The 26,776-nt window shown below is 39.5% G+C and overlaps 1 protein-coding gene across 2 annotated transcripts in view; it reads right to left on the bottom strand.

The window, feature by feature from the left end:
- Nucleotides 1–1,952: 1,952 nt before the first annotated feature.
- HDX (highly divergent homeobox) overlaps nucleotides 1,953–26,776 on the bottom strand; it is a 40,128-nt gene continuing 15,304 nt past the window's right edge. Inside the window, exons 4-9 of one of the 2 annotated variants that reach the window (XM_009326633.1) lie at nucleotides 19,193–19,339; nucleotides 12,954–13,161; nucleotides 9,449–9,528; nucleotides 6,473–6,556; nucleotides 3,721–3,843; nucleotides 1,953–2,699 (exon numbers count right to left, since the gene is read on the bottom strand). In XM_009326633.1, coding sequence (XP_009324908.1) covers nucleotides 2,574–2,699; nucleotides 3,721–3,843; nucleotides 6,473–6,556; nucleotides 9,449–9,528; nucleotides 12,954–13,161; nucleotides 19,193–19,339 — 768 coding nt within the window. In that variant the 3' untranslated portion in view covers nucleotides 1,953–2,573. The remainder of the gene's footprint in view (nucleotides 2,700–3,720; nucleotides 3,844–6,472; nucleotides 6,557–9,448; nucleotides 9,529–12,953; nucleotides 13,162–19,192; nucleotides 19,340–26,776) is intronic. The other variant, XM_009326634.1, reaches the window with a different exon arrangement.

Genomic DNA, 26,776 nt, shown 5'->3' with positions numbered 1-26,776 from the left:
GTAATACTGTCAAGTGTTTCAGGGCATGAAAACACGACTACCTCACTACGTTTTGTCTTGTCACCCTACAAGAGAAAAGGACCAAAAACCAACATGCCCACGGGGACGACGTGGGCGTTGACTGCAGCCCGAGTTTGAGCTGCACATCCTAAAGAGGATTCCAGCCTCCTTGAGAAAAGGGACTTACAGAATTGCTTGAATCTGGTTCATTCAAATTAATTCGATTTGTTTGGCATATGAAATAGAAGCAAGACATAACAAATATGAATCACCCATGAAAGTTTTTCTTGTGTGAAGGTGGATGACTTAATTGACCAGGAAATCAAGAACTCTCATTAAGAGTATCCTGCCTTTTGTCATGGGAGTTTAAGTAGAAGCAGCAGGAAAACAGGGTCCAAATAGTGGCAAATCACAGTACTATTTTTTTTTTTTTATTTCAGCATAGCTCACAGAAAACAAGAGGTTTCATTGTCAGTGCCACAAATTTCCTAGCTGGAGAGAACAGTAATAGAAAGCATTGTTAACCTGCTATAGAAAACCCTTTATAAATGGTTTTTTCAGAGTGAGCAGAATGGCAGTTGAGCTCTGTCTTAGTAGTACTGTGATCTTTGCTCACAAACCTCAATTAATTTTCCATTGGTGCTCATTTCAACAGGCATGTAAAATACCGCTCCTCCTTTGAGTAAGGCTGTAAGGACGTGTCTGCCAGCCGGGATGCGATATTTCAGCTCAGGCAGCGGAAGGATGAGTAACCCACCGCTTACCTCCCGGTTACACACAGCGCCTTCCCTCTCTCCTGGGATTCTACGCTGAGTTTTAATGCCTAAACTCAAACGCAGGCCCAACAGCTTGCTTTTGTGGGGTTACTCTGTAGAATAGACGGTAGGAGGTCTTTTGGGAACTGACTGAATTGTATAGCAGCCAGAACTGTGAAACTGTTTTGTTTTTTGAAACAGGTTTTAAAACTGCTACTATCCCTTATGCAGCTGGCATTTAACAACATCGTTAAAAGTTCCCCATGCCCAAGGACAACACGGAGACAGAAAAAAACCTGAAAGAACAGAGCTCGCTACCGATACTAAAAGAAAAAAGCTGTAGAAGTGATTAGGGAGGAACAGACCAGACTGAGAAAAACCTAAAATTGTGAGTTAATCCCAGTATTAAAGAAAAAAAAAAAAAAAGTGTTATTTCCCCAACACTCTGGACTTTCTGAGCTACACCTTGGACCTCCCACTGAAATTAAGGGGATTACTTACTGTACTGCATGAGTAAGGATTCACCGGAGTAAATTCTTATTTGGCATAAAATTGAAAAGATCAGGCTTTTTACCAGACTGTGAAGGTATCCATTTCAAAAATGCTTGCTGAGGCATAGTCAGATTAGAAGTTATACAGCATCAATAATATGGGCATGCACCTCCATGCCCTTCTAACTTTATCTGAATGTGTCTGCACATCCATTTAATCAGATGAGTAAAGGGATTCAACGTCAACGACAGCTGGGAAAGAAGAAATTCATTTCAGCCACTGCCTGCAATCAAGCTCACAGTTTAGAGATGGCACCTGGCAGTTGCCAAAAAATGCGTTGGCCAGGGCTACTTCCAGAACAGGTCACATTTACAAGATCTGCAAAACTCAATTCCAAACACTCGAATACCTTTCAGGACGCAATGACAGCTGTGGATTTATGACCGTGTCTTGATAAAACAGAGCAAAGTTTGTGGAAAAATATATAACCCATACTTAAAACAATGAACAGAACTTTAGCATTCAGACTTTGACAAATAAAAACTGTAACTACGACAAATAAATCTGTAACTACATTCATAAAACCCTAAATAGTAGTGTAAACATCTAATCCCATTGCTACTGTGAGAGTATCAGAAAGTCACGTTCTGCAGCTATCAGGTTTCCCATATCCATCTAATCTGTTACAACACTTATGACTGCTTCTTTACATTAATAATTTATTGACGATAATTCAAATTTTTCAGTTAGCCTTTCGAAGTTTTTTCAGCCATTTTGGTCAGAAAATGGAAGATTCAACAATCTGAAGTCACATAATGAAAAACACTTTAGTTTAATTTCAGATTTTCAAAAGGGTTCAAGCACAACTCATAAAAAGCCCGTTATTCTATTTGGATCCCCAATTTTTAGTCCACCTACCTGAGTAAAAATGGGGAAAAAAATAATAAACAGGACTGGTGAGCAAGCAACTCTGAAGAATTAGCTGTCTGTACAACAGGACATGTGTTTTCCATTCTTGGATCCCTGCTCAGAAAGACTTTGCTACAGAGCAAGAGTTATTCTGGAAAGTCAGAAGTTATCCTAATCAAGGCCAAACTGCTAAAAGTGAAACCTTTCCTCACACAGTTCTTTCATTTATCAAAACCAACATTTGAAATTTCTTGACACTGCAAACTGTAGCCATGACACTACAGTCATCCTTCAGGAAGGTCTACTTCACCTTGGGCTTTCTTTTTTGGACTGAAGAACACTGGATAGCAAAATGCTGTTCTCTTGAAACCTACACGTTACGCGGGGTTTCTTTTTTGTCAATTAAAAAAAAATAAATCACAAACTGTCTGAGGCATTTTTCTCTGATAAAGACGACAAGCTGAATGAGGTATCATCAGGCTCTGGGGATGCATGATTGAAATCCATTTCTTCTAGTTCAGGAGGTAAGTCTGAGAGCAGTGCCTGTGAGCAGAAGATATCACAATACAATATTAGGTATGTGTTTTATGTCAGCATTAAATGTCTGTTAAACATGTAGTGAAAAAACGTTGTCGAGCTTTTCGGTCAGTGTTGATATTGGATGCGTTAAAAAAAAAAAGTCACTATTGCTAGATATTGAAAGAAAAACCATTGCTGTAAGATGACATACCTTATAACAACAATCCTGGAAGTTATTTCAGTTATTGTGGAAACAGGTCAAAACAGTTTTTTTTTCCAAACTGGACAAAACCGTATTATTTATATTCATTTATTTTATTAATCTATTTTTAACATGCAAAAGCTTTAGAACATACATCACCATGCTGTACTGTGATCATGCAGGTGACAGAACTAGATGCTGCATACAAGATCATAACTGTTACGGTGATTTATTGGTTTATCTCAAAGATTTCAAGTTTACTTCTCTTTATATTCAGTTCACATGGTTTTATGAAAAAATTATGGAAAACAAATTTATTTTGGATGTAAAAGTGTTCTAAGTTTCTTTCTTGCAAGTTACAGTTTCTGTTTTTACACCTGAAAAACTGCAGATTGTAAAGGCAAAAGGAAAAAAAATAAAAGCACCAAAATCTCTTCCTAAGTAAAGCACAGAACATTACTCATTCAAGACACGATCCAACCAAGCATTAAAAGAAGTGCTATGTATTAAATGTGGTGCAGTAAAACTGAAGAAGCCTGGCTTTTTTTCCCAGATCTCACACCTTGGATCTCACAACAGACAAATCCCAGTCCCTCAGTGTACCCGGGTGCACTGGTTCTCCCTTTGTAAAAGTCACACTTCTTCGTCTGTGTCATTGCTTGTGTAGACTGCAAGATCTTTCTTTTTGTTTAAAGTTCAGCTTTTCTTTGTCTGTAAGATGTTCAGCACAACACTGCCTTCATCATAATTTGAGCCTCTGGGCACTACGGAATCAAACCAAGGGAGTGGCAGAACACACAATGACAAACACCTTCCGTTGTTAAAACCTACTTCAAGACTTACCTGCTGCTGTTCTTTATCATCTGATTTAATAGCAAGTATCAAACTCCGAGTAAATGTCTGTAGTTCAAAATACTTCTGTTTGTGATTCTCCAACTCATTCTCAATGAATCTGACTTCTTCATTCTGGGGGGGGGGGAAATTACATAAAGTTCTGGAAATAATAAATAGTACTGCATCTTTTTAATGACGCCTAAACATACTTGTGTTAAAACTAAATGTTTTTAGTGAAAATGTGTGAAAATGTGTTTATTACGGTTCCTGCCAAAACCAGTATTAAGTACAGCCAAAACTTCTAAATTATAGAATTATAGAGCGATGCACGTAGACTTTGGATTCAAATAGAAGTTTCTGGTGAACGAGCAGTAGTGTCACACTGAACCGGCAAACGCGTACGCCATTTCATTTCTCCTTGTCCTCCACAAGAGACGTGTGATAGCCAACCATGTTACGTGCAGACACGGCATTTCAGAATTACTGACTAGCGCTGAAGCATTAATGACTTGGGCCAAAGTTTACATGAACCTTTTAAAGAAGCACTGCTTTTTCTTTTATAAGGATGTCCGCTAATTCCATTTTAAAATAAAAAAAAACCCCAAAGCCCAGGTCTCTTCCTAGAACTGATCTTGAAGAGGCAGGCTGACTGTGAGAAGAGACAGCAACTGAATTCCATTATTACAGCAGGAGACTTGACACAAAGACCAGGGAGAACAACTTGAAAATTCCTCAAAGCTACCACAAATTAGAATATAGCATCCTCTAGTGCAGCTGAGTTTGACATCTATCATGGAGTGTCAGCTCACCAACCTCCCCAAGATCTCTCGGGTTACAGAATAAATAGGAATGTATTTACAAAACGGAGAAATATCAATAATGCGCATGCTGTGGCTAAAAAGGCATTTTTCCAACCTTTGCACAAATACATGTTACTATACTTGCAAATCACTTAATATAAAAATAACAAATTTCTTAATTAAAAATTCAGATTTGATAAGTACTTCAGCTTATTCCAAATATCTCCTCTCCTTCAAACTTACCAACTGACTGGTATGCATGATCAAAACACTAAATCTGTTGATAGGTGTAGAGCTAAAATTAATTTTCTCTGGTTATTTACCTTTGCAGAGATCATGTAACCTAAATAAACAGTTCGCTTTTCAAGATCAAAGTCATCGTGCATTTTTGCAAAAGGTGTCTGCGCACTAGCATCAAACGTACACCTTCCATAAGATAATAATGAAAAAAATACGCACACAGAAATTGTTAGCAATGCACAGTACACACAGACAGTAAGCATTTAGGTTCACAGATAATTCATGGCAAGAAACTCCCCCCCCCCCCCCTTGCTTATGCAACCATATGATTAATTAGGTTGGCAGTTCTGCACACGGAATGTTCCTCGATGGCTGGTTGTGGTGGCAGCAAACAATTGCATAAGCAAATTTCAATAGTGAACTTATAAGCTGGCATTTTGTTTTAATGATTAATTTTTTTTTTAATAACGTAGAACTATGCTCTGATATTCATGCTTACATTTGCTAGACTGGCTGTAATTCAACTTTACTTGATACGAAAAGGTGGAACTACGCGATGAACTGGAAGGTTTGTAAGAAGCCTTTAAAAATGGTTGTTGTTTTGCGTTTTTCTTCCCCAGAAAATTCACATTTCTTCAGTCAAAACATTGCTCACCATACTGTGTCAGGTTATAACAGCTCTGAGAACGGGAGAGAAATACCTGGGCTGCGATTCTGAGGCTTTCATAAGAAAATTGGCTGAATGCATTTCTTTCAGATGGAAACTTAGAAGTTGCTTATTTAGCAATGGATTTTGCCCAGCCAAAGGAGGAATTCAGATTTATGCAGAAAACACATAGGCACAAGGACTAATCACCAATGTCAAACAACAAACCAACAAACAAGGTTCTGTAGGGCATGCTGTCACAACAAGCCTTTCACTATGGTGACAGGTGACATTAAGAAAAGGTCATTCTCTCTCCATATTCATTCTCCACTGCCCTTACCAGGAAAACACTGCTTGAAGGAGTAATTTTTGTTCTGAAAGATGTTCTATTTATTATTTTGGTAATTGATTATCATTAGTAGAACATACCTGTTTTCTAAGTAAAAAAATCAGCCACATACGTAAAAACATGCTCAATATACAACACAGAACTGCGGCAACTCTTACGAGAGCAGTAACACACGCATAACCTTCACCATCTGGCAGAAGACAGCGGCTGTCAGGTATCCAACTGCTTTTCCTCCCTCCCACGACTACTGCTTCGAGACATGTTCTGCACTACATTGTGAGAATGACTTCTTCTCAGATCCCCCCATTTTATTAGAGGATTCCAGCTGTTACGTCCCTTTCCAGAGCTGGCAGCGTCACGCTGCATGTAAAAGCGTGCCGTAACACTCCAAAGAACAATTCTCGCACAAAAAGGAAGTTTTGGCTTAGAGGCTAAATAAATTGCTTTGTTTTGGGACACGTGGTGGGAGCTACAGATGGCTACAGCTAGAGTAACGTAACTGCTCTGTAGAAATGGGATTTTTCCTGCCTGCCTCTGGGTTGAAATACGGGTAACCTGGCTGTAAACGGGATGAGGAGACGTGACTGAGGGGATGATGCGCAGTACCACGATGAGAGCAGGAGTCCCAGGCTCCCACGTGCCTTCGCTGAATTCCTTCCAGTTACGCCCGTCTGAACGTTCTGAGAAGGACTATCCTGCTTAACATTTCATAGTCTAATTACTCACCTTATAATCCAAAAGAGAACTCATTTGATCCACTTCAGAATTACTTATCATATCACTTTCTTCATCATCTATAATTTCTATTTTCTGAAACAGAAATAAATGGTTCATTCCAAACGTTCAGATGCACAGATCAGACAAGCAAACAACAATCTGTATCTCAAACTGCCATGAAAGGATGAAGGTAACAGGACCTTTCGCTTGCTCATGAGAAATTCTGAATTGTGGAGCCCCCATTAGATGGCAATCATGCACCTCAGCCACAAGATCCAGGAAGAATCCAAACTGAAACTGTCCGTACTCAGAGCTGCTGCCACCGTGACTCAGGCTGTTTACAGAGAAGGAGCTATATGTCACCATGCTTTTGGCATTAAGTTGCATACTATATCTCATTACAGCCTGCAAAAGCCTGTGTTTTATTCTGTAAGCCTTTCGTTGAAGACCTCCTGCAGGGCGAAGAAGGTTGTGAAAGTTTATTCCTCTGGAGCGAAACAGACATTATGATAAGTGACAGGCAAGTCCTAACTGACCTACTTCTTGCCTAAAAAAAAGAAGAAGAGGTCTCCATTGGCCTTCTTTGGCCATAGTGCAAGTCAAATGCCCTAAACAGTAGAGAATGTTGATACAAAGGACAGTTCCAAATACATACACATGGACATTTTCAATTAATTCACAAAAATTCTTGGGAGCTTTCTGTATTGGGTTTCTAAAGATACCTAAAGTACAATGTTAAAGGCCAAGCTTAGAACTGCTGTTTAGAACTTAGAAATACATTCCAATCATATCTCAAGTTTTAAAAGATTCACTTTTACATTATTTGCCACTTGCATGCTCTGTTTTTCTTCCCAACAGAAAACCTTCTTATGTAAGAGAATTACATTAAAAGGTTATTTCAACAGGACAAAACACAAAATGTACACATTTTTAGTGCACCTATGAGATTTTTATTTTTATCCATAGCTAAGCTAGATCTCAAACAGATAGAAAGAATTTGAATTAGGTAGTGATAAGAATGGCATTTTTCAACAGGAACTCAGAAGGATGACTGCCCAGATGAAACTATAAATTTCACCGTATTTTTGAGAGGCAAACGGTGGCGCTGTAAGAAGAGGGGTTTGGGCGTTTTTTACTATTTTTCATTGTTTTGACAGTTGTAAACATTTATGAGACTGTATATAATAAGTTAAAGCAATTTTACTATGTGTTTTAGTATACCGTTCAATACAATGTAGGCAAGGGCCCACACTGACACAATACACTTTAACGGTTAGTTCTTGAGGTGTTATATCAGAGGAGGTTCCTTCTCTGCAGCATATGTGTGTGTCTTCTCTCTCCCTGCAGACCAGTCGTCAGAAATTTCCTTCTAACCACCAAGGAGAAATCCTTCGAGAGAGGTTAACAGTCTCTCACTAGTAGCACCCACCGAGCTCACAAGTATGTGTTGAAGGTAGGGAGGGTAAACCACGTTTTCTGTGCTTCAGCGTCTGACAACCCAGCTGAAGTGATAACATTGCAAAGGCTTAATGTCACAAGGGTCTGCTGCTATATCATACCCTGAGTAACACTGTGATTCAAATATTTTTGTTTTTAAATGCAGCTTGAGGAAAGAGTCTCTAAATAAATGCAAAACATTCACACTATCTTATAATGATACATTTTAAGATAGTAGGGGAAAGAGCAGATTAGAATTCAGATAAGAAAACCGTATCTCTTATGCAAGTCCAATGTATGTTAGTCCAATTTTAACTGCATATACTTTAAAAATTTTGTGACAGTGTTTTCAGAACAGAGTATGAAAAAACTAGTCTTTTTCCCCCCTCTCGTTATATCAAATCACATAGTGCTGGGGGGTTCAGGTAGACTGGAGAACGGAGTCTCTCGGGCGTCATCTTTGCAAACCTTTTACCTTTGTCATTTTACGTTCTGCATCTCCATGGTAAACGCATCAGCCTGAAACTCAGAGTGATTATATCTAAGGTCACAGCAGGCCATTAAGGTAAACAGAAAGGAAAAAGGCAGCTGTTTCTATTCAGGCAACCACAGAAAATACAGCCGTGGGATTTCAGTTTACGCAAAAGATGATCATGTATTAACAAAAGAAAGAAAATGTTCTCTCCTCTATATGTCTGTAGAGGGAAGGGAATCTCCTGTTCGCTTTCCCACTTCGGGTTCTGTGTGATTAATGTAACACAAGTGTTCTCGCCATGTTCTGAGCTATTGTCGTTTAATCTCTGACTGCAATAAGAGTGCAACTGGGGACTGGAACCATCACCTGTTCATTCTGCAGATAACTTAAGATAAAAATTACCCTACCACTTGGGGTCTTCTCTCCTCTTCCTCCTCTCCTTTCTTCTAATTTGAGAGAAGGCAGGCTAAACAAAGGGGATGTATTGCATTATTTGCCATGACTCCTCCCTCTGTCTGTCCTTCCTTGTCTCACTGCAGTCAATTAAAAACAGCAAGAACAACTGTGTTTGACTCAATGTGAATGCAAGTGAGAAAACAAGAAACATCTAAATAATACCCTGTCAGGGGTGTGGGAATGAAGAGCACATACCCACCCCAGTCTGATCTCACATATTCAAGGTTAGCTAGGGAGGGGAAGCACTAGAGAGATCTGACTTTCTTAAAGCTACAGAAAACCATTTTCAATTATTACTCTGGGGTTTTTATTCTTACTGTTTTACTATACTAGGTACTTATAGAGCACTACCCAAGCGTTGTGCTTTGCACTCCAGAAAAAGAACACCGGATTGTTATAATACAGAAAAAGCCGTATAATTCAATTTCTACTGAATGTGCGTAGCTCTATGTTTTAGTACGTTTCGTACAGTTTCTTTTAGTGCTCAACCAACTAGGAAGGACTCTTAGCACGCTCGACTGAAGTTTTCACCTAGTGAAAAACACTAGCGTTGGACAACCACCTCAACATTAGCAATTAAGGAGGTCACATCAGTGGAAAAGGAAAGGTATACATACCACATTATCAGCAGACACTGGATTCTGGTCATCATCTTTGTGACCAATTTCTTCATTTTGAAGAGCTTCATTCGCCTCTTCTGCAGAAATAAATTAGTTTTTCAGATTTCATTCAAATTTTATGCTGAAGGATCATTAATAGTCTTTACCACTAAATATGTCACATCTGCTAGATACAAAAGCAAAGTCATGTTATCAGTGTCTATTCATAAAAAATACTGTACGTCTTTTTTAATAAGACATCATATCACAAGTATTTCAGGGCAAATTCATGCCAATTGCTACTTGAAACAACAGGAAAACTACTGGTTACTCTCTTGCAACGTACCAAAACCTTCCTATTTTTAGGTTCAGGTTGGAATATTCAAAGGTGATGAAGAGTTTCACATCAGAGGTGCCCAGAACTTTTTCTTTATTTATTAAAATAAATTAATATATGAAAAATCCTGCATGCCCTGAAATTATAGGGTACATACCAGAATCCCACCTCCTCCTTGCAGGCACTGACTAGTTTTGAACCAAACACTGATCAAGCAGATTATTTCATTCTTGTATGACAAATGTTTATTCCTAGTGAATCTAAGCTGCTCCCCTATGTATAAGCAAAGTACACACTTGAAAACGGAGCAAATCGTATCCTTAAGTTTCAGCCACAAGCGCTAGATGTTTCTATCAGCCCTGACTATGGCCAACGTGAAAAAACAAGGAAGATAAGCATAGCCATCCCTATGATTAAGTATGTTTCTCAGATTTACTTTAATTCTCCACATTTAATATACTATTAAGAAGAAAATCATTGACAGAAACAGCAAATCAGAAAATAAACCAAAACACAGAGGCAAGAAAGCTATGATAAAAAATGCAAATGATGTCATTAACAGCTAGGCTATTAATTGGAAATACACTGCTCCCGAGAGCTAGTAAAATTGCACAGTTCTGCTGAGGGCAGAGCTTGCAGTAAAAGGGTCACACAGTCCAGCTATCGCACCTAAAGAGGAAAGGGGGCATGGTGAGCGCACGGGCAGCAGATGTTCATGTGGGATACTGAAGGAGAGGGCAGATAATGATGCAGGGGTGTATCACTTCCACACAAACACAGGGGTAACAGGATTTAACTGGAGATTACCGACAGTTGCAAAGAGAGGATAATACCTAGGCCAGACAATACAGAGACAATTATTGTTTTAAGTAACTTTTCTACCAGTAAAATATCTCTAAATTGAGCAAATTCTATTTGAAGTTGTTTCAAATAAATTTAATCTGCCGCTGGCCACAACTTCAGAGGAAAATTTCTGCTAGCAGCAAAAGCAAATGGGTCCAAATGGGCGAACCATAAAGCAGGGAGCAGTACACGACCCCATCGTTCGACTCAGAGCAATGAAGGTCATTGAAGATGTACCTCAGGGACTCTGAAGCAGTCTCAAGCACCAGCCACTCGGTAACCCTGACAGTCGCCACTTGGATTCAATAGTCGAACGAAGCAACTCCCTACAGCACTTTCAACTCTTTAAATATTCATCCTCAGCTAATATAAACTGGCACAGCTATAATGGCCTCCACAGAGCTGTGTTCATTTACACAAAGTATAGATTCAATTAACATACGTTTAAAAAAGGTAAGGCATTATGAGAACTTTAATGCTTAATTTTGCATCAGAGTACAGCTTTTTTTTTTTTTTAATATTTACACACTACATTTTAAAAGCAAGTGCCATCAACACTTTCATTCTAATTAGGTGACTAAAAATATCTTTCTCCTGTCTTTGAGAGTGGTTTTTTGTTTTGTTTGTTGGTTTTTTTAATAAATTGGGACCAAAAGTTATACTTCTCAAACATTAAAACAATCACATATCTGTGACTGAATAGTACACGTGATTATCGGTGGAAATATTTTCCAGGAAGTTCACACTAAGCTGAGCTGCAGCAGTGAAACCTACTCCTTTGAACTGGAGAAATGAACAGAAATAATTCTTGTGGTAGAATAAAGGAATGAAAGTGGGATTCCTGGATGCTGGGGAAATCCTATAGTTTTCTTGCTCTTCCTTAAGTTTTGACTCTAATAATCTACCCATAGACTTACAGCCTTATCCTGTTTTATGAAAGCCTTGTTCAATAAACGTCGTGTTATTCCTCACTTTAAGCTACAGAGAATTCAGACTCTTCCCCTGTCACCATTTCCTTTCAAGCAGATCTGACTAAATCAGCTCCTTCCACACCGCAGGCAAATCAAGGACTCTTAGATTCTGCATCTCACTTGGCTTTCAATCACTTGACCCATTTCTTTATCATCTTATTCTATTCTCTTTACAGTAGAATATGACAAAGCTATCACAAATTCATTCCCAGCAGTTCTCCATTTTCCTAGTTCTTTCCTTTAAATTGTTCAGACAAAATGACAAGATCAGGTCTGACACGTTAAGCTGCAATAGCATGCGCGAGATCAGACCTTCTTTTAGTTTAGAGAGCAAAGGCTTTATTGATCTCTTCTAATCAGAAGCACTGGGAGCAATTAGTTGAGCTTGTGAAGCTAGTGACTGTGCCGAGCAGCAGTTCATCTGCCCTAGGCCCAGAGTACTAAAGTGCAAGAGGGAAAGGGAGGGATCAATTCAGTGTGGTCATGCGGTTCTGGGAGGTGGAGTAAAAGGGAATTAAGTTTAAGACACTGTCGTGGTTTAACCCCAGTCGGCACCTAAGCACCACACAGCCGCTCGCTCACAGACAGACACTTATCACTCAAGATCGTGCAATTTACTGAGAACACACAGGCACCCCACATGTGCCGTTCTAAGGCTCTCCGAGTAGCCCCCTGCTACTGACTTTGATCTTTTCTGTTGGTTTGTATTTGCTTGTCAGAGACCATATACACACTGCAGACAGCTTAATGGCCGAAGTTCTGCTATGCTTTGACATACTGTGAAGCTCTTTTAGTTCAAGACCAAGTCTGAGCTAATATATCTTCTGAACATATCTCATCAGCGTGAGTTTAATACCAGGAAAACTGCAAGTACATAGCTCTGGTCAGCTCAAAGTGAGCAGGTTCGCACGCATTAGTGCTTGCTTGGACGGGAATTGTTGGTGTGATTCGGGCAAACAGGAATGCTGTTCAATTCAAGCTGGCTGTGTAGAACTGGCCGGTTACCAGAGAGCATTTTGTAAAACCTGGCTTCCTAGGGAAGCGAGACTTAAGACACTCGTACTGTCTGTCTATCTCCCAGTTGCACCAGCAAATTGTGAACTTGTCATTTAACTTCTGGTGAATCTGGCAGAAACAGAGGTCTTATAACAAAAGGTTTCTGCAAGCTTTGTGATAACAAAACCAACAAAATTCATACAGAGAGAGGTAGAAGAAAGAGACCGAACAGTACCTTCAGTATGGCCAAGGTAGATAACTTGCGACTGTTAGACTCTCTTTCAGACATTTTTGAACGTGTACAACAGAGAATCCAAAGCATGCACACTGCACAAAATTAAAATATATGCACAGTAGTAACTGCATTTTCAAATACCTTGTGAGCTTCCTTCAGATAAGCAGATTGATACTTCATCATTCCTATCATTATCATCCCCCACTTCAGTAGCAGTTTCCTCTCCTGGATTAAGTGCTGATTTAGAAACAAATTCAGATTGATCAGAGAAATCAGCAGGACCTCCTCTAGGGGGTGGGACCTCAATCCCCATTAAACGATATTTCCGTCTTCGATTCCCAATCCAAGTCTTGTAAGAGAAATAAACATGAATGCTATCAGAAACTATAACAACAGCAACAGGCCCACAACCAAGTGAAATTAGCACATCTATACGATAGGAACAAGAGTGTAGCCAGCAATTCAAGGGAGGTGATTATTCCCCCCATATTTGACCCTCAGGAGGCTGCTTCCTGGAATACTGTGTCCAGGCTCAGTCCTCCAATACAAGGGAAAAAGGAAGGAAGGTGCACAGCAAAAGGAAAAGAAGCAACAGTCACAAGTCGCAGCAAGGGAAGCTCTGACTGGAATTAAGAACAAAAAAATGCTTTACAGTGAGGAACTGGAACAGTTTGTCCATAGGAGTTTTGACATCTCCAAGCTTGGAGGTACTCAACATTTTACTGGACAACCCCTGAGAAACCTGATCTAACTCTGAAGTCAATCCTGCTCTGAATAAAGAGTAGGACTAGGTGACCTTGTAAGGCCTCTCCCCACCTAAATTATTCAACAAATGTAACGTAAGATCTTTGATCCAGGTTCTCCCACTCTGCAACTTCCACAAGGGGACTATAGCATCCAATGACCCAAACGGCCCACCTGTCTAGGATTTCCTACAGCACAGAAGAAATTGTCCAAGGTGGGAGCTCTACATCACTCCACTTTGATGACAGAACGTAACTTGGCAGAATTACGTTCAGAGCAATATTATCCTTCAGTCCTCTTTGGTTGGAAGACAAGTCTTTAAGAAACATTGCTTGCAGTAAGGTATATAAAAGCATACTGTAAACAGTGGTGGGAGATGAAACAGGTCCAGGACCAAGGAACTTGGAAACACGTTCAAGATCAGATGGGTATGGAAGCTTTAAGTTCATTTTACATCAATAAAACCGACAGTTTCAAAAAAGAAAAAAAAAAACCAACCCACATTCAAAATTCTCCAAGTGGATCTATGTAACTGTTAATTAACTTGCTTTCTCTGATAAAGCCTATGCTAAAAATTATTAAAGACTCAAAATAGAGTTTAGCATGATGCAATACGAATTGTCTGCAACTCTTCACCTCTTAACTCTCTCCCTTCCCTTGCATTACTCAGGCTTTTGACTTCTCATCCAATTTCAATTCTACTCAACAGCTCTTGTTCCCAGACACTTCGTTCCACCCAAGTCAGTTCTCCACTGGCGTCCAAAAATCCTTCTCAGAGCCAGGAATCAATTTCTTTGCCAACTGCTAACTTCCAGTCTTCTTGACCTGGCTCTCCTCCCCCTTCCACACCATCTAAAACACAGTAAATAGGAGCAGCGCTGACAGCACTAGTGGGACCATCCTCATTGTTCCAGGACCTGACCACAGGCTGGCCCAGGATGGGTAATAGTGGAGTTGGGCCATGTAGGCTCTCACCATACAGTGTGCTTGATTACTGTGATGACGATGTACGCACAGCATGGTCGTTACTAGGTTCTGAATCATCCTTAGTGCTGGAATTTTTGGATTGCTAAAAATCAAACATATCTCTAGAAAGCACGGGCAGTTCCTGTTTTTGAAAACATATGATCAGGGCATGGCAAAATGCACATCCTTTCTGTAAGGTCTATGTCCCAACAGAATTTACCAAACACATTAAAGTATTACAGGATTTTTTTCTTTAACGATACACTAAACATTACTCTGGCCTTACTTCAGAAAAACCTGCATTGCTCCTCTTCCCCATCACGCTTTCTTTAACTACAGTTCTGATATATAGCATGAAAAAGTTTAGTAAAAATTTTTGCTTATAATACCTTGATTATCATATAGAAAAACTAAAAAATATTAACAGCAGTCCCAGCTACTAAAGACAGTTTCACGCTCTGCCAGCCTCGGAAAAAAATATTTTTTAAAACCGAATCTCTTCAACTAGCTAAAAGATGACATGCTTAACAGCATTTTTGGCAAATCATTTTTGTTGGGCGATATTTGCTTTCCCAGCTTGCTGATTTTCCTCTTTGAAGAATGCAAAACAGGTACACAGAGAGCTACCTAGGTATTTTTGTACATTATATACAGTTTGGGGAAAAAAAAAGGGAAAAAACCCCACACAAGTGGCCCCTTCCAGACCTATGTCTCTTTCTTCCAAACAGTGTATTGCCATTCATTAAATTCTCTCATAATCTTATGATGGTAATAAATAGCGCTGACAACTATAAAATTTAAAAGCAAATCTGCTTCTTTTTTACTAAAAAAAAAATCAGCAAAAATTTGGGGCACTCGGGAAAGCTAGCTCTTACTTGTCTTTTTACATACCTTTCCAAAGCAGAAAATCTTTCATTCAGCACACTGAATATGTCATAGAAGATGAGCATATTTTTATAGTGTCTCAAATTCAAATGGGAAAGAAAAGTAATAAGCTTCCATATCCTGCATGCTACATTTAACAGTGAATATTCTGGAGCAGTACAATGATGAGTGTAAGAGCAGACTAGTATTTATTTCTGTGTAGGAAACCAGCTTAATAATTCTCATGATATCCCTAAAATATTACCTCCTTAAAAACGTCTAACAACATCTCTGGAGTGCATGTGATCAGACTCATTAAGCCTACTTACGGCAGCCAGCAATGAACTCAGCAGCAACTTCCCCAGCTTCACCTGAACAGACGACCAGCAAGAGGGAGGGGAGAAAGGCCGGAGTCCAGGCAGAAGGAGCCAGCCTATGTCTGCCCTCAGGCAGCTTTTAAGTAAGTGGACTGGCAGGGAGCCACTTAAAAAGCATGATTACAGCTCTCCAGATATTGAGGTTAGGATGTCAACGGGCTGGAAAGATTCTAAGCTGGAACCTTCAGAAGTTCCACTTAACTGAATAATTAAAGATGGAATATTCCGAGTTGTTTTTCCAATGTCCCTCTCGGTCATAAGCTGGATCCAGGCAAGGCCTAGAGCCCCCAACAAGAAGAGCCGTTAGTCAGCTGTGAAGAATGAGCGGCCTTTCTGCTGCAACTGCTTGATTTTGCCGCTAAACTCAGACTGAGGCACTACCTTCAGTAATCCAGCTTTTATCTGATGAGCTGCTGGGAAATAGGAGGAGGTGTCTTTAGCCCCTGGTGGGTGCTTAGGAGTAGCTTTTGCCCTCTTATGTATGAAAGCTCTATGTTCTATTAATAAAAAAATAGAAAGTTGTCATGCATTTTTCTTATATTCCTCATATATTTATTAGGATTTTGATAGCTGTCATACGTCCTTCTCAAATATCTAATGTCTCCCTGCCAAGAAGGCTATTCTGATTTCAGACGCTATTTTGGTATGAATGAATAAAATTAGTCAAGAGAAATACAAACAAAAATGTGTAAGTAACTACAAAAAAAACCCCAAACAAATGTAATCAGCACTAATTATAATGTAAGCAAAAGAAATATTGTAAGTTTAATGAAGTATTGGCCAGAGTTCACATATTTAAATGACATAACTTTTTTTTGGTGTCTTGGGAACATATGAAAGACATTTGACGGTGCAAATGTGCATGATGTTAAGGTACACCCAGCAGTCACTTTGCAAGTCCACTCTCCTACCAGAAGTACAAAAACTATGGAATAAAATGCCCTGTTCAACCATAAAAGATCAAATCCAGTGGAACTACGCATAGTGGCAAACATTATCTTTCCTTGTACTGGAAAACAGATTCGATACTTTCTTTGTACTGGAGATCTTTCAAGCCAGTATGATGTCATAAGGATCAATCGTTTGTACTTCTGGAAAAGCAACATTTATCTGGACAAATCATGAATTTCCATTAAAAAAACCTATTAAAAAGGAAAAATGGGGACATGTATTTAATTTAATTAAAACAAGTGATATGATATGTATAGATAAATATTTTACAGTTGTATGTGTTTATATATATTTATATAAAATTATATTATTTAAATACTATATTATATATATTTGTTGTGTGTATTATTTGATGTATATATATTTACTTGGATTTTTATATATATATACTTATTACTGTTTTACATATGCTACATTTATTTTTTTTACATCACAAATGGAGAAACAGTTGCTAGTTGCACACTACCTAGAATTCAAGGTACAGTGAAATACAAAGGCAACAAAGTACAAGTATTGAAAGTGGAGAGCTTTTTCCAGAAGTGTCCCTCACGCCAACTCTTCTCGGCTGAGCATGCAGTATAGGGTAGCGATGCCGTGGTTCACTCATGCCTTACAGCTACCTGCATCATGGCTGCGTCCTGACTCCTTAGGAGAAAGAGACCATGCTGCACACTGACCTCCAGACATCAGCGTTTCCTACTGAAGAAAATGCAGGCTGGCAGGTAAGGAGAGAGGCACAATACGATGTGCCTATATAGATCCCAGAACAAATTTAGGACGGATCCTCTAGAGCACGTGATGGAAAATACCTGTCCTACAGCTGGGACACACACAATGTGCCTTAGAGAAAGGACAACAGGAACCACTGAAGATCACACACATCCTGTAGCATTAACTCAGCCCTTGCAAACCACAAAAAAAATCATGCAGCATGGTGCAAGACCAGCCTCCACCTAATTCTTGCTACAATTCTCAAGTCTGCCATATAAAGGAACCAGAGGCAGAGGTAGGACAGATACTGGTAACACCACCAGTTACTATGAAGAAAAGAAATCTTCTTGTTCATTCATGTGTGTATGTTCTAATATAGGTTATGCCAGAGAGTCTTCTGGAGTTGATCTGGAGCCTGGTACATCTGCCCTGAAACAAAAGCATTTCAAGCAGATGCTATTGGAAGACACGTACAGAACTCCATACTGCCATCCTGTCTGCGCCAGTAAGGATGTTCTTAAGGGAACAAAGGAAGGGAGGCGAAGCATGAGTGTCAGTCTTACTGTCCTGTGAATAAGGTATTTCATATCCAGGAGTCCACTTTGAGATGCTGTCAATGGAAACAGCTTCACCTTTCAGAAAGCAAACTGAAGAGCTTGGAAAATACGGAGAAGCTTTGTTCACTACAGAGAAAAGAGTCATTCTTTTCAGCCTCCAAAACTACAACTTCATTTTTTTGTAATTCACATGTGCTCAGGAAAACAAGCAAGTAGATAACCAGATTAGTGTTCAATACTGAAAGCAACTTTGGTCCCATTTTGATATACCGATCCAAGAGAGATCTCCACAAAGGAAGAGTTTCAAATAACGGCTCCTAGTTCCACCTTTGTAGCGATGTCAGAATTGAAAGAAAGAGGTGGAAAAAGAGGACAAAGGCTGAAAGGACTAGTCACAATCGTCAGGTCCGTTATGAGGGAAAGGAAGACTCTAATCATGTTTTTGTACTGACTGCAAAGACAGTTGAACTATTTTCTGAAGAATGGAAACACTCTGAGCGAATCAGACACCCACAGTTTGAGAGTGATGATGTATGTCTGGTAACTGGGAATACAGCGGCAACAACTGACGCTGTACCAAACTTCTCAACTTCTGGAAGAGATGATGTGGAGTGGTTCTCAGGAATCAGGTTATCTACACCAAACCTGTACCTTCTAAAGCAATCCTTCCTCAACGACACCTGTACGGACTATCAAATTGAAGCGATCCAGAATTCTTTGCAGTACCCTTTGCCCTCTATCACATCTCAACCTGGCTTCAAGACAGTCTTGTAAAATATTTTTTTCCTATTTTTGAGCATTCTCTTTCATATGTTTACAATGATTGTTTCCTACAAGCATTAATGAGAAATATTTTCCCTGTATCTTTAGAAAGGCTTTTTTGATTCTTAATAGCAATATAAATAGCGCTTTTCAGTCTTCTAGGATATCCCTAAAAAATGTAACACTCTCTCTTAAAATCTTACTCTGGTCTAAAGAGAATGTCAAACAGCTTGTAGTGCTACTCCTGCTGCTGATCAATAAGACTCTTACCTGGGGGCTTTTTTCTATTTATAGACTGCAGAAAGAGCAAGAGAGCACTTCCCAACATGGTCATTCATTATGTAATACGTGACATCTATTTCAAGCTTCCTCATGAAATTTTTAAAGGCTTTCATCTATCCTATTTTTGCTTCTGCGACAAGATAGGGGAAGACTCTAGATTTCTTACCCGCACTATTTCACAGTCAACATTTAATTCTGCAGCCACAGCTTCAATTTTCTCTCTGCAGACTGAGCCCAGGCTGGTCATGCCATTGTCCCAGTATTTCTTTAGGGTAGCTAAGTCTCGGTCACTAAATTGTGTGCGGTCCTGTAACTGTAAGATAAAAAAAATACTGTTAGATTTTAAAAAATTCTGCTTATGCTGTTCATTTAATTTCCAGAGGTCTTGCATACAGTAAGACACACATGTTATTCTCTCTCCATGGTTTCTCTTCTCTTTTAACTCTCCCTTAAGAATTTTTTTTTTAAGTTTGTTTTTTTTTATCCAGGGCAGTACAGAGTTCCCTGGGATTTGCTTTAAAGGCAACGGCAGTGCTAACGCAAGTTTAAAGCACTTTAGCTTTGTTTCAACTCCACCTGATTTTTTTAATTTGTTTTATCTCATTCTAGAAGGCCTTACTGAAAATAACTTTCTTCCCTTTGTGCTGTTTACTCTCTCCACCCAATTTATGCAAATTATTCCTTCAGGCTTGTCAAGTTTCTCACCCTCCCCCACCTAAAGTTCTTTTATCTTACTGCAAACTACAATACATGCATAATTCAAAGGATTCTGAGTTCCTAAAGGGAATACTTTTAATGTTTATTTGGTAAGCTTCAGAGTTTAAATTGGTTCCACTGTTTATTTGCGAGTTCCCTAACTCTTTGTGTGTATTTATCAAAATACGTGATAGCGGATTACTGATCTAAGGAGTAACACTGAGAAACAAATCCTAGACACCCTCCCACTTCTTGAACTGTTGTGGGCATACAGTATCATTCGCTAGTAGAACTTACAAGCTTCATCAAAAGTTTTTAGCCCAGAATTTTAACTAAAATCTACAGTTTCTTTATACCAACCCACGTTTGTTGTCTCTCCTGCTATTAGGAGTACATAAATGCAACAATAAAGTCTGCACTAGTAAGTTGTAGCCACATGTGCCAAATTTGTCATTGTTTCAACAGTTAAATTTTGTAAGACATAATCATGACTTCAATATCTGAAATCTGGGTTTGCTCATTTTAAAACTGTTAAAAGTTAGAATGAAATAACTTTTAAATGGAGTAAAAAAATTTTGCAGAACTAGAATCATTTGACAATCTTGTACAGTTACCAATTTTAATTTTTACTAATCTTCAGAATATGGTAATCCTTGCAATTTTCTTCTTTCTTCTTTTAAAAATTAAAAATTCTAATATTTCTCACAATGTTAGAAGCACTTGAGTCTCCTTACTATATGAATATAAACCAGGGGTATCAAAACCTTGTCCCCTTAAAAGAATCCCAAGCAGTTCAGTAAAAAAAAAGTACGAGTTCTATTCAGATATGGTCCATTATTAACTGCTACCAGGCACTCAGATTTGTTTTTTCTTGGCTATCGTTTCATACATTCAAGCACAGAATCAGAGAAGCTGTTTCCGTCCTGCCCATCCATCAGCTGACATCTTATGCAGGGAGCGCAGGACCCCAGGAGCTCCCCTGCAGAGCGAGGCAGGTGGTACGGAGAGCCCGCGGGCACACCGGGCACGCTGCCTGGGAGCAGCTCTCCTCCCGTCCGGCACACCGAGCAGCTATTAGTAGCCACAGCACACGAGATGCACTCCCAGACGGCACGCTGCAGTCTATTTTAATCTAAAAGGAATCCAGTTGGCACATTTCAAGGCTGCTCTAGGATGAGCAGCAGAGCACAGTAAGTGGACTTCACCTCAATAGCACCCTGCCGAGCAAAGCTAAATCCCTGATGCCCATTCACCCTTAGCAGATGCTGCTTTTCCCTGTTCGCCTGACCTGAGCTCCTCCCTACAAGTCATTTTCAAAGAACAAAAGTATAGTTATCTCCTGAATCGCTGCAGCAATATCTCCTTTTATAGCTGTTGGCAAAATAGATTGTGACTTCTGAAAGTGATGGGAAGAGCTCTTGCTCTGCAGTCGGGGAGCAGCAGCCAAGCGCTGAGGAAAGGGAAGGCGGAAAGGAGCGTGATAGCAACACTCAAACTACACGGAGAAACAAGTCACCCTGGCATATCCTGCTTTCCTGAACGCTCAGGGCAACTTCACCTTCTCAAGTATACTGAGCATTGTTCAAACATAAATAAGTAAGTAACACTTGCTGTTGGTTCTGGAGAGTTCACAGTGACAACACTGCTCCAACAATCCACCACTCACACAGCTTACTGCGATCTGCACTTACCAGGAAAATAAAATAGAAAATTTCTTCATATTTAATATGCACAGCTTAAAGAAACCCCCTGGAACATGCCATGGAAATTCCCCCTCCCCAGTGGAGAGGTGAAATGGGAAAGCAAAAGGCAATCTGCCTAACATTACTGCAAATGTGAGGGAGTAACCCCGGTTAGCATTGTCTTCTCTCACCTAGTTGCAACAGCCAAATTAGAACAAAACCCAAAGAAAGTACAGCTGATGCTGGAGTAAGATCAGATTTCTGCTTGCCACATGATTTGCCAGTTATCTTAAAAAAATGCTTCTTCTACTGAAAGAGTACAGGGCAAGAATACTCGCTAATAGAAAAGCTTTATATTTGCGATATGCAAAGGGGTGCCACGTTAGACAAAAGACACACAACAACTGAGTATAGATGGAGTTACCAAAGGGATGGTACTGCAGGAAGGGTGCAGAGGCTGCTCAGCTTTTACTTACTAATTACAAGGATTTTAAGTGGAGAAAGCAGTGCTTCGCAAAACCACCTGGCCTTCAAAAATTTACTTAAAAAAGCAGTGTCATATCTTTTCCATTTTAGGTGGATGTATGCGAATTCTGATGATCTACTACAAACGTTTTAATAAAATTTGTATTAGATAAATCACTATTCAATGGTTTTCACCTCACAACTGCTATATAATTTTTCCACAAGACCAGGGCTGTAGAGTCAGTCTCAACAGCTTAGATCAAAGTAGATGTCTTAAAGTTACGGGAATTCTCCTGTAGCTACATTCCCAAAGAAGTCTTTTACAGCCAGTGGAAATGGAGAGGGGGAAAAAAAAGAACCTAAAGTTTTTGTTTTACCTCCTTGTCAAAAATAATCCCTAGTGTTTCAGATGGCATTATGTACTTTTGCTTTTTTGTTGCGGTTGCAGTTACTGCCACACCAGGTACTTTACCCTTTCACTCGTTCCTGAAGAGCTTGTGCAGCAGCACATGAATCACACCGATACCGATCGCAGGTCAGAGAAGGAAATGGAGAACGAGTTTTTTCAGTCAACTGGTATGAAAGAAAAAACAGAAAACCCGCAACACACACCACATGAAAGAGTCCAGAAAGCAGGAACAAAACTGAGGGGAAAAACAAGTGCATGTAAATAGAAGATGGTATGAAAAATCAAGTCCCCCTCAGGGTTGAGGAGAGCAGCCTTACTGAGATGCCTGGCTCAATCCACCCTAGCAAACTCAGCGCGTTCTCCAATTAGTACTTCTCATCCCACTTGAACTTTTCTACTTTGGAGTCTGTACCTCATTTTTGCCATTTTTTTCCACCAAGATCAGCACTGAGTAACCTACTGAACACAGCCAAGCAGGTAGGAATTGAGCCCTGAAAGCGCTGTCTTCACAAAGGTACGTTTTGGCAGCATAAGTAATGACTGTAATACAGCTGGTCAGGCTTTGCAGCAATGAAAGACGGAACCTATCAGGTTACTGGACTTGAAATTTTACCAGTGCCCCAAAAGAAAGATTCTTGACATTTAAGGGCTCTGATTCACAGAGAAGTTGCTAAGAGGGTAGCAGGTCACTGCATATTAAGTGAACCGCGAGAGCTGTCTGCCTGCACACACGTGCACAGTGAACGTGAGCTGCTTTACGCTGTCTCAGAGGGCAAAGGAAGAGCATTTACTTACACTGCTCTCGCTGCACCGCCGTAACAGGGTAAGTCTCACCGCTTACACTCAACTAGACGTAAGTAACATGACAGCTTGTCCAAAATTTAGATCCAGACTAACTACCTTTGTATAACTGACCGTGCCGTATGCCTGTTCATGAATTTCTTAGAGACTCACAAACTACATTCCGTTACAGGATCATCCCCTTGACAAAGATTATACGTAAGTTTGACTCCTGCATTATAAGCTGCTCAAAAATTACATAATGCTTTTACAAAAGCCAGTATCTTTTGTGAGAAAATAAAGGGTAGAATTTCTACATTGAACGTATAACTACACTTCCATCAATTCAGTTAATAACTTTCTCATGCTTAGTATCATCAGAGGAACTGAGGAAACGAGAAAAAAACCACAGTCCTACAAATATCATAACATTGACGGTTATGCATCAGTTAGCATAGGAAAAAATATCAAAAGATAATATTGAAAAGCTTCATATTTAGGACAATACTTTCCATAGCTGAAGACAAGCCAGTAATTCAGTTCATATTTTTACTTCATTATAACAACTATTATGAATACAACTCTCATTTCCTCTCTTCAGATCCACTGCTCGCTGATTCGAGGCTCAGCTTCATCCTCAGCAGTATTAACTGTTTGCTGAATTCTCTACATTTGCCAGTTCTGTTGTCCGTAGTTTGAAAAGCTGAGAGAAGCTTCTTCCAGCAGAAAATAGACTATCAACTCACAATGAAAAGCAATCCTTGTGAGCAAATTGAATCAGCAGTTCTGCCGAGCGCAGGGTTAAACCCTGCTTATCCCCTGACCTCTCAAGTGTGAGAACAACATTCTTACAGGAGATGACCCAGTTTATTATAGACATTCCTGGCACTTTGCCGAGCCCCTCATAATACTCACTGTGCATGCCATATTTGTGGTGCAAATCTAGTGTCTATAATTGGTATGAATAATTGCATTGCAGTGGAGTGTCCTTATCCTGCCTTTTATTAGAGCCCGCTTTTTTAGATCAGTTTTTATGCATCAGTTGAAAATCTTTCAGGCCACATGCACAAAATCTATACACAATCTTCAGATTATTAATAAAAGACGTGTTAAAAAATGAAACAACTAGAGCTTTAATATAAATGTAATAACTATTGCATTTATGCAGCACTGTATGTTGTTAAAAAGTTACGTTTATTTAAATTGCACTGAAATCATATTAAATCAACAGTTCAGTTCTGATCCTTTGTGATGAAACGTTCTAAGGTAATGGTTACTTCTAGCAAACAAACCTCTCACAACAAATTTTAGTCACTACCACTCAGACACTCTATCATGGAGAAACATCAAGAAATCTCACAGAGTAATGCTTCTTTTGCACATTTGCAAGGTTATTTAAAGTTTAGTGAAAAGTAGACTAGGACAGTGACACTTCCCTCCAACACTCTCTAGCAACCCCAGTATCTTAGAAATTGGGCACACTTCTTACTTTAAGTTACCCTAAATAAACATGTCCAATCTCCTTTTGAGCCTATCTAAGGCTAGCTTCATTTGATACCCACTCTTATGCTGGAACAAATGAGTCCGTATCTGCTTCTCCACACTTTTCATTTTTTAGGATCTCCATCCCTATCCTCCACTCCCTCCCAGTCATCTCTTTTCAAGTCTGAAGAGACACAGCCCATTTGGTCGTTCACTATATGGCTGTTCCATGCCTTTGACCACTGTTACTGCTTCCTGTTATATTTTGGGAGGAATGGGAAGATCTAAGGTGCACACAGCATTCAAGGTATGAACAAATCCTAGATTCTTCTAGACAAGCATCGTATTATTTTGCTTTGTTCCCCGTTCCCAACGATGCCAGCACGCAGCTCTCTGAACTTTTGACACTACTTAACGTCTAACTGATTTTTTCAGAGGATTATCAATTCGTATCTCAAGATCTTATTTGTATGTAATAATAATTATTTCTGAATCCATCATTCTACATATGTTCCCCCTTTCCCATCTGCACCATTTAATATTATTCCTACTCTTCAGTTTATTAGTTTCGATTTCACTGCCCAATACACATGAGGTCTCTTACTCCTTAGCAAACTTCGTATCTTCTTGTCCACTGATTAATACAGTTTACTTCTTTATAGAAAGGATAGGTCAGTCTTTGGTCATAAACCTGCCTCGAGTACAGAATTTGCTTTATTGTCACTTTATTTCACTCCAAAATTCTGAAGGTCTGCATTTTCCCTTAACACTACCAGAATATTTATCCTCATTAAAGCTATGCCAGATCATACACTCCTTCAGTTTGAGGTTTTAAGTTCAGCTTTCACAACTGTCACAGAGCTGTCCCCCATTTCAGTGATACCCAGTCTCCTGCCACAGAACCAATCCTGCTGCTTTGGCTAGACACTGACGCGCATACACAGTGTAGGTGCCCGTGAAGGAAGAGTACGGTCAGAAGCATCTTTGGAAGAACCGTACTTTCCGCAGACAGGTATGCTGCATGCGCTTCCACCCAGTAAAGCCCCAAAGACTCCCAGGCCATACGTGATTCTCCCCAGGGAAAAAAAATAAAGGGCAGCTGATAGCTGTAACTACCGGAGGGATTCAGAGAGCTGGTATCTAGACACTGCCTTTCCCCAAGTCTTGACAGTTCCCTTCTCATCACACGAGCAGATAAGTACCCATCACAAGATGCCTTCGATCTTCTTAGGGTGAAGAGATGTACCTGAAGGCCCCTAGCAAAGCAAATGGTTAGGAGTGAGTTGCTACTGCCAGCTTCATTCACAGAATAGAACATGCAGCAGCAAGCTGCACAGCCTTCAGGCAAAAAGGTGTTTGGAAATGGACTGCAAGCCAAATGGCATCTGAAGGCACCCTTAAACTATTACTGCTAATAGTTTACATACTATTAGTGCACAAACTGTTAGATTTCTGAAGAGAGACTTTTTGCATCTTTTCCTACTGGCTAGGTAAGCTTGAAATTTGCTCTGATGGAATCAGGACTGATAAATATTTCATAGTACCATGGCTGGAAAAGAGCTGTAACTGCTTCAACACAGCCAAAATTACATATATTCCATCAATATGTGTTTCTAAACCAAACACAGCTAAGAAGAAAAAAAAGAGAGAAAAAAGAAAATAAGAGAGATCAGCGCAATAGAATAGTCTAGCCAAAAATTACACTCTAAACTCCAGTCATCTCACTCCACAATTTCTAAAACCAACCTCCAATCCACACAAACTGACAACTCACCCTTCTTCTTGAGATTTTGAACTGGTTGGTTAAATAGTGAATGTTCAGCCTCAAAGTAAACTGATTTTTAGACAGTGATTATCATGATTCGTACTATTAACTACCATTAACGTCTTCCTCATATTTGACAAGAAAGTCTGCTTTTCCAATTCCTGGCCAGATATGACATTCTCTCCAGCCTGCAGGATCACAGCCTACAATAAGCCTAGGTGATTTGTGAAACTTCAGCGCAGCATGCCATGTAATAAAAAGATGTGTTATGTCTGAAACGATGATAAGACCGGCCTTCCCTTCGCATTAACTGAAGGATTGGTGTTGGCAGTAGTGAAGAGGTGCTGTTCACAGCAAGAAGGTCATGACATACTATGCATGTTATTATCATCTAATGTAAACATTCACAAAGTGAAATACCTTGAGATATGTGGTGAAATATTTCAGAGAAGGAGGAAAAACATTAACCGG

This window comes from Pygoscelis adeliae, unplaced genomic scaffold (genome assembly GCF_000699105.1).
Source record: "Pygoscelis adeliae isolate BGI_AS28 unplaced genomic scaffold, ASM69910v1 Scaffold216, whole genome shotgun sequence".
In the NCBI taxonomy this organism is placed as follows: Eukaryota; Metazoa; Chordata; class Aves; order Sphenisciformes; family Spheniscidae; genus Pygoscelis; species Pygoscelis adeliae.
This window is presented reverse-complemented; position numbering and strand designations above follow the sequence as displayed.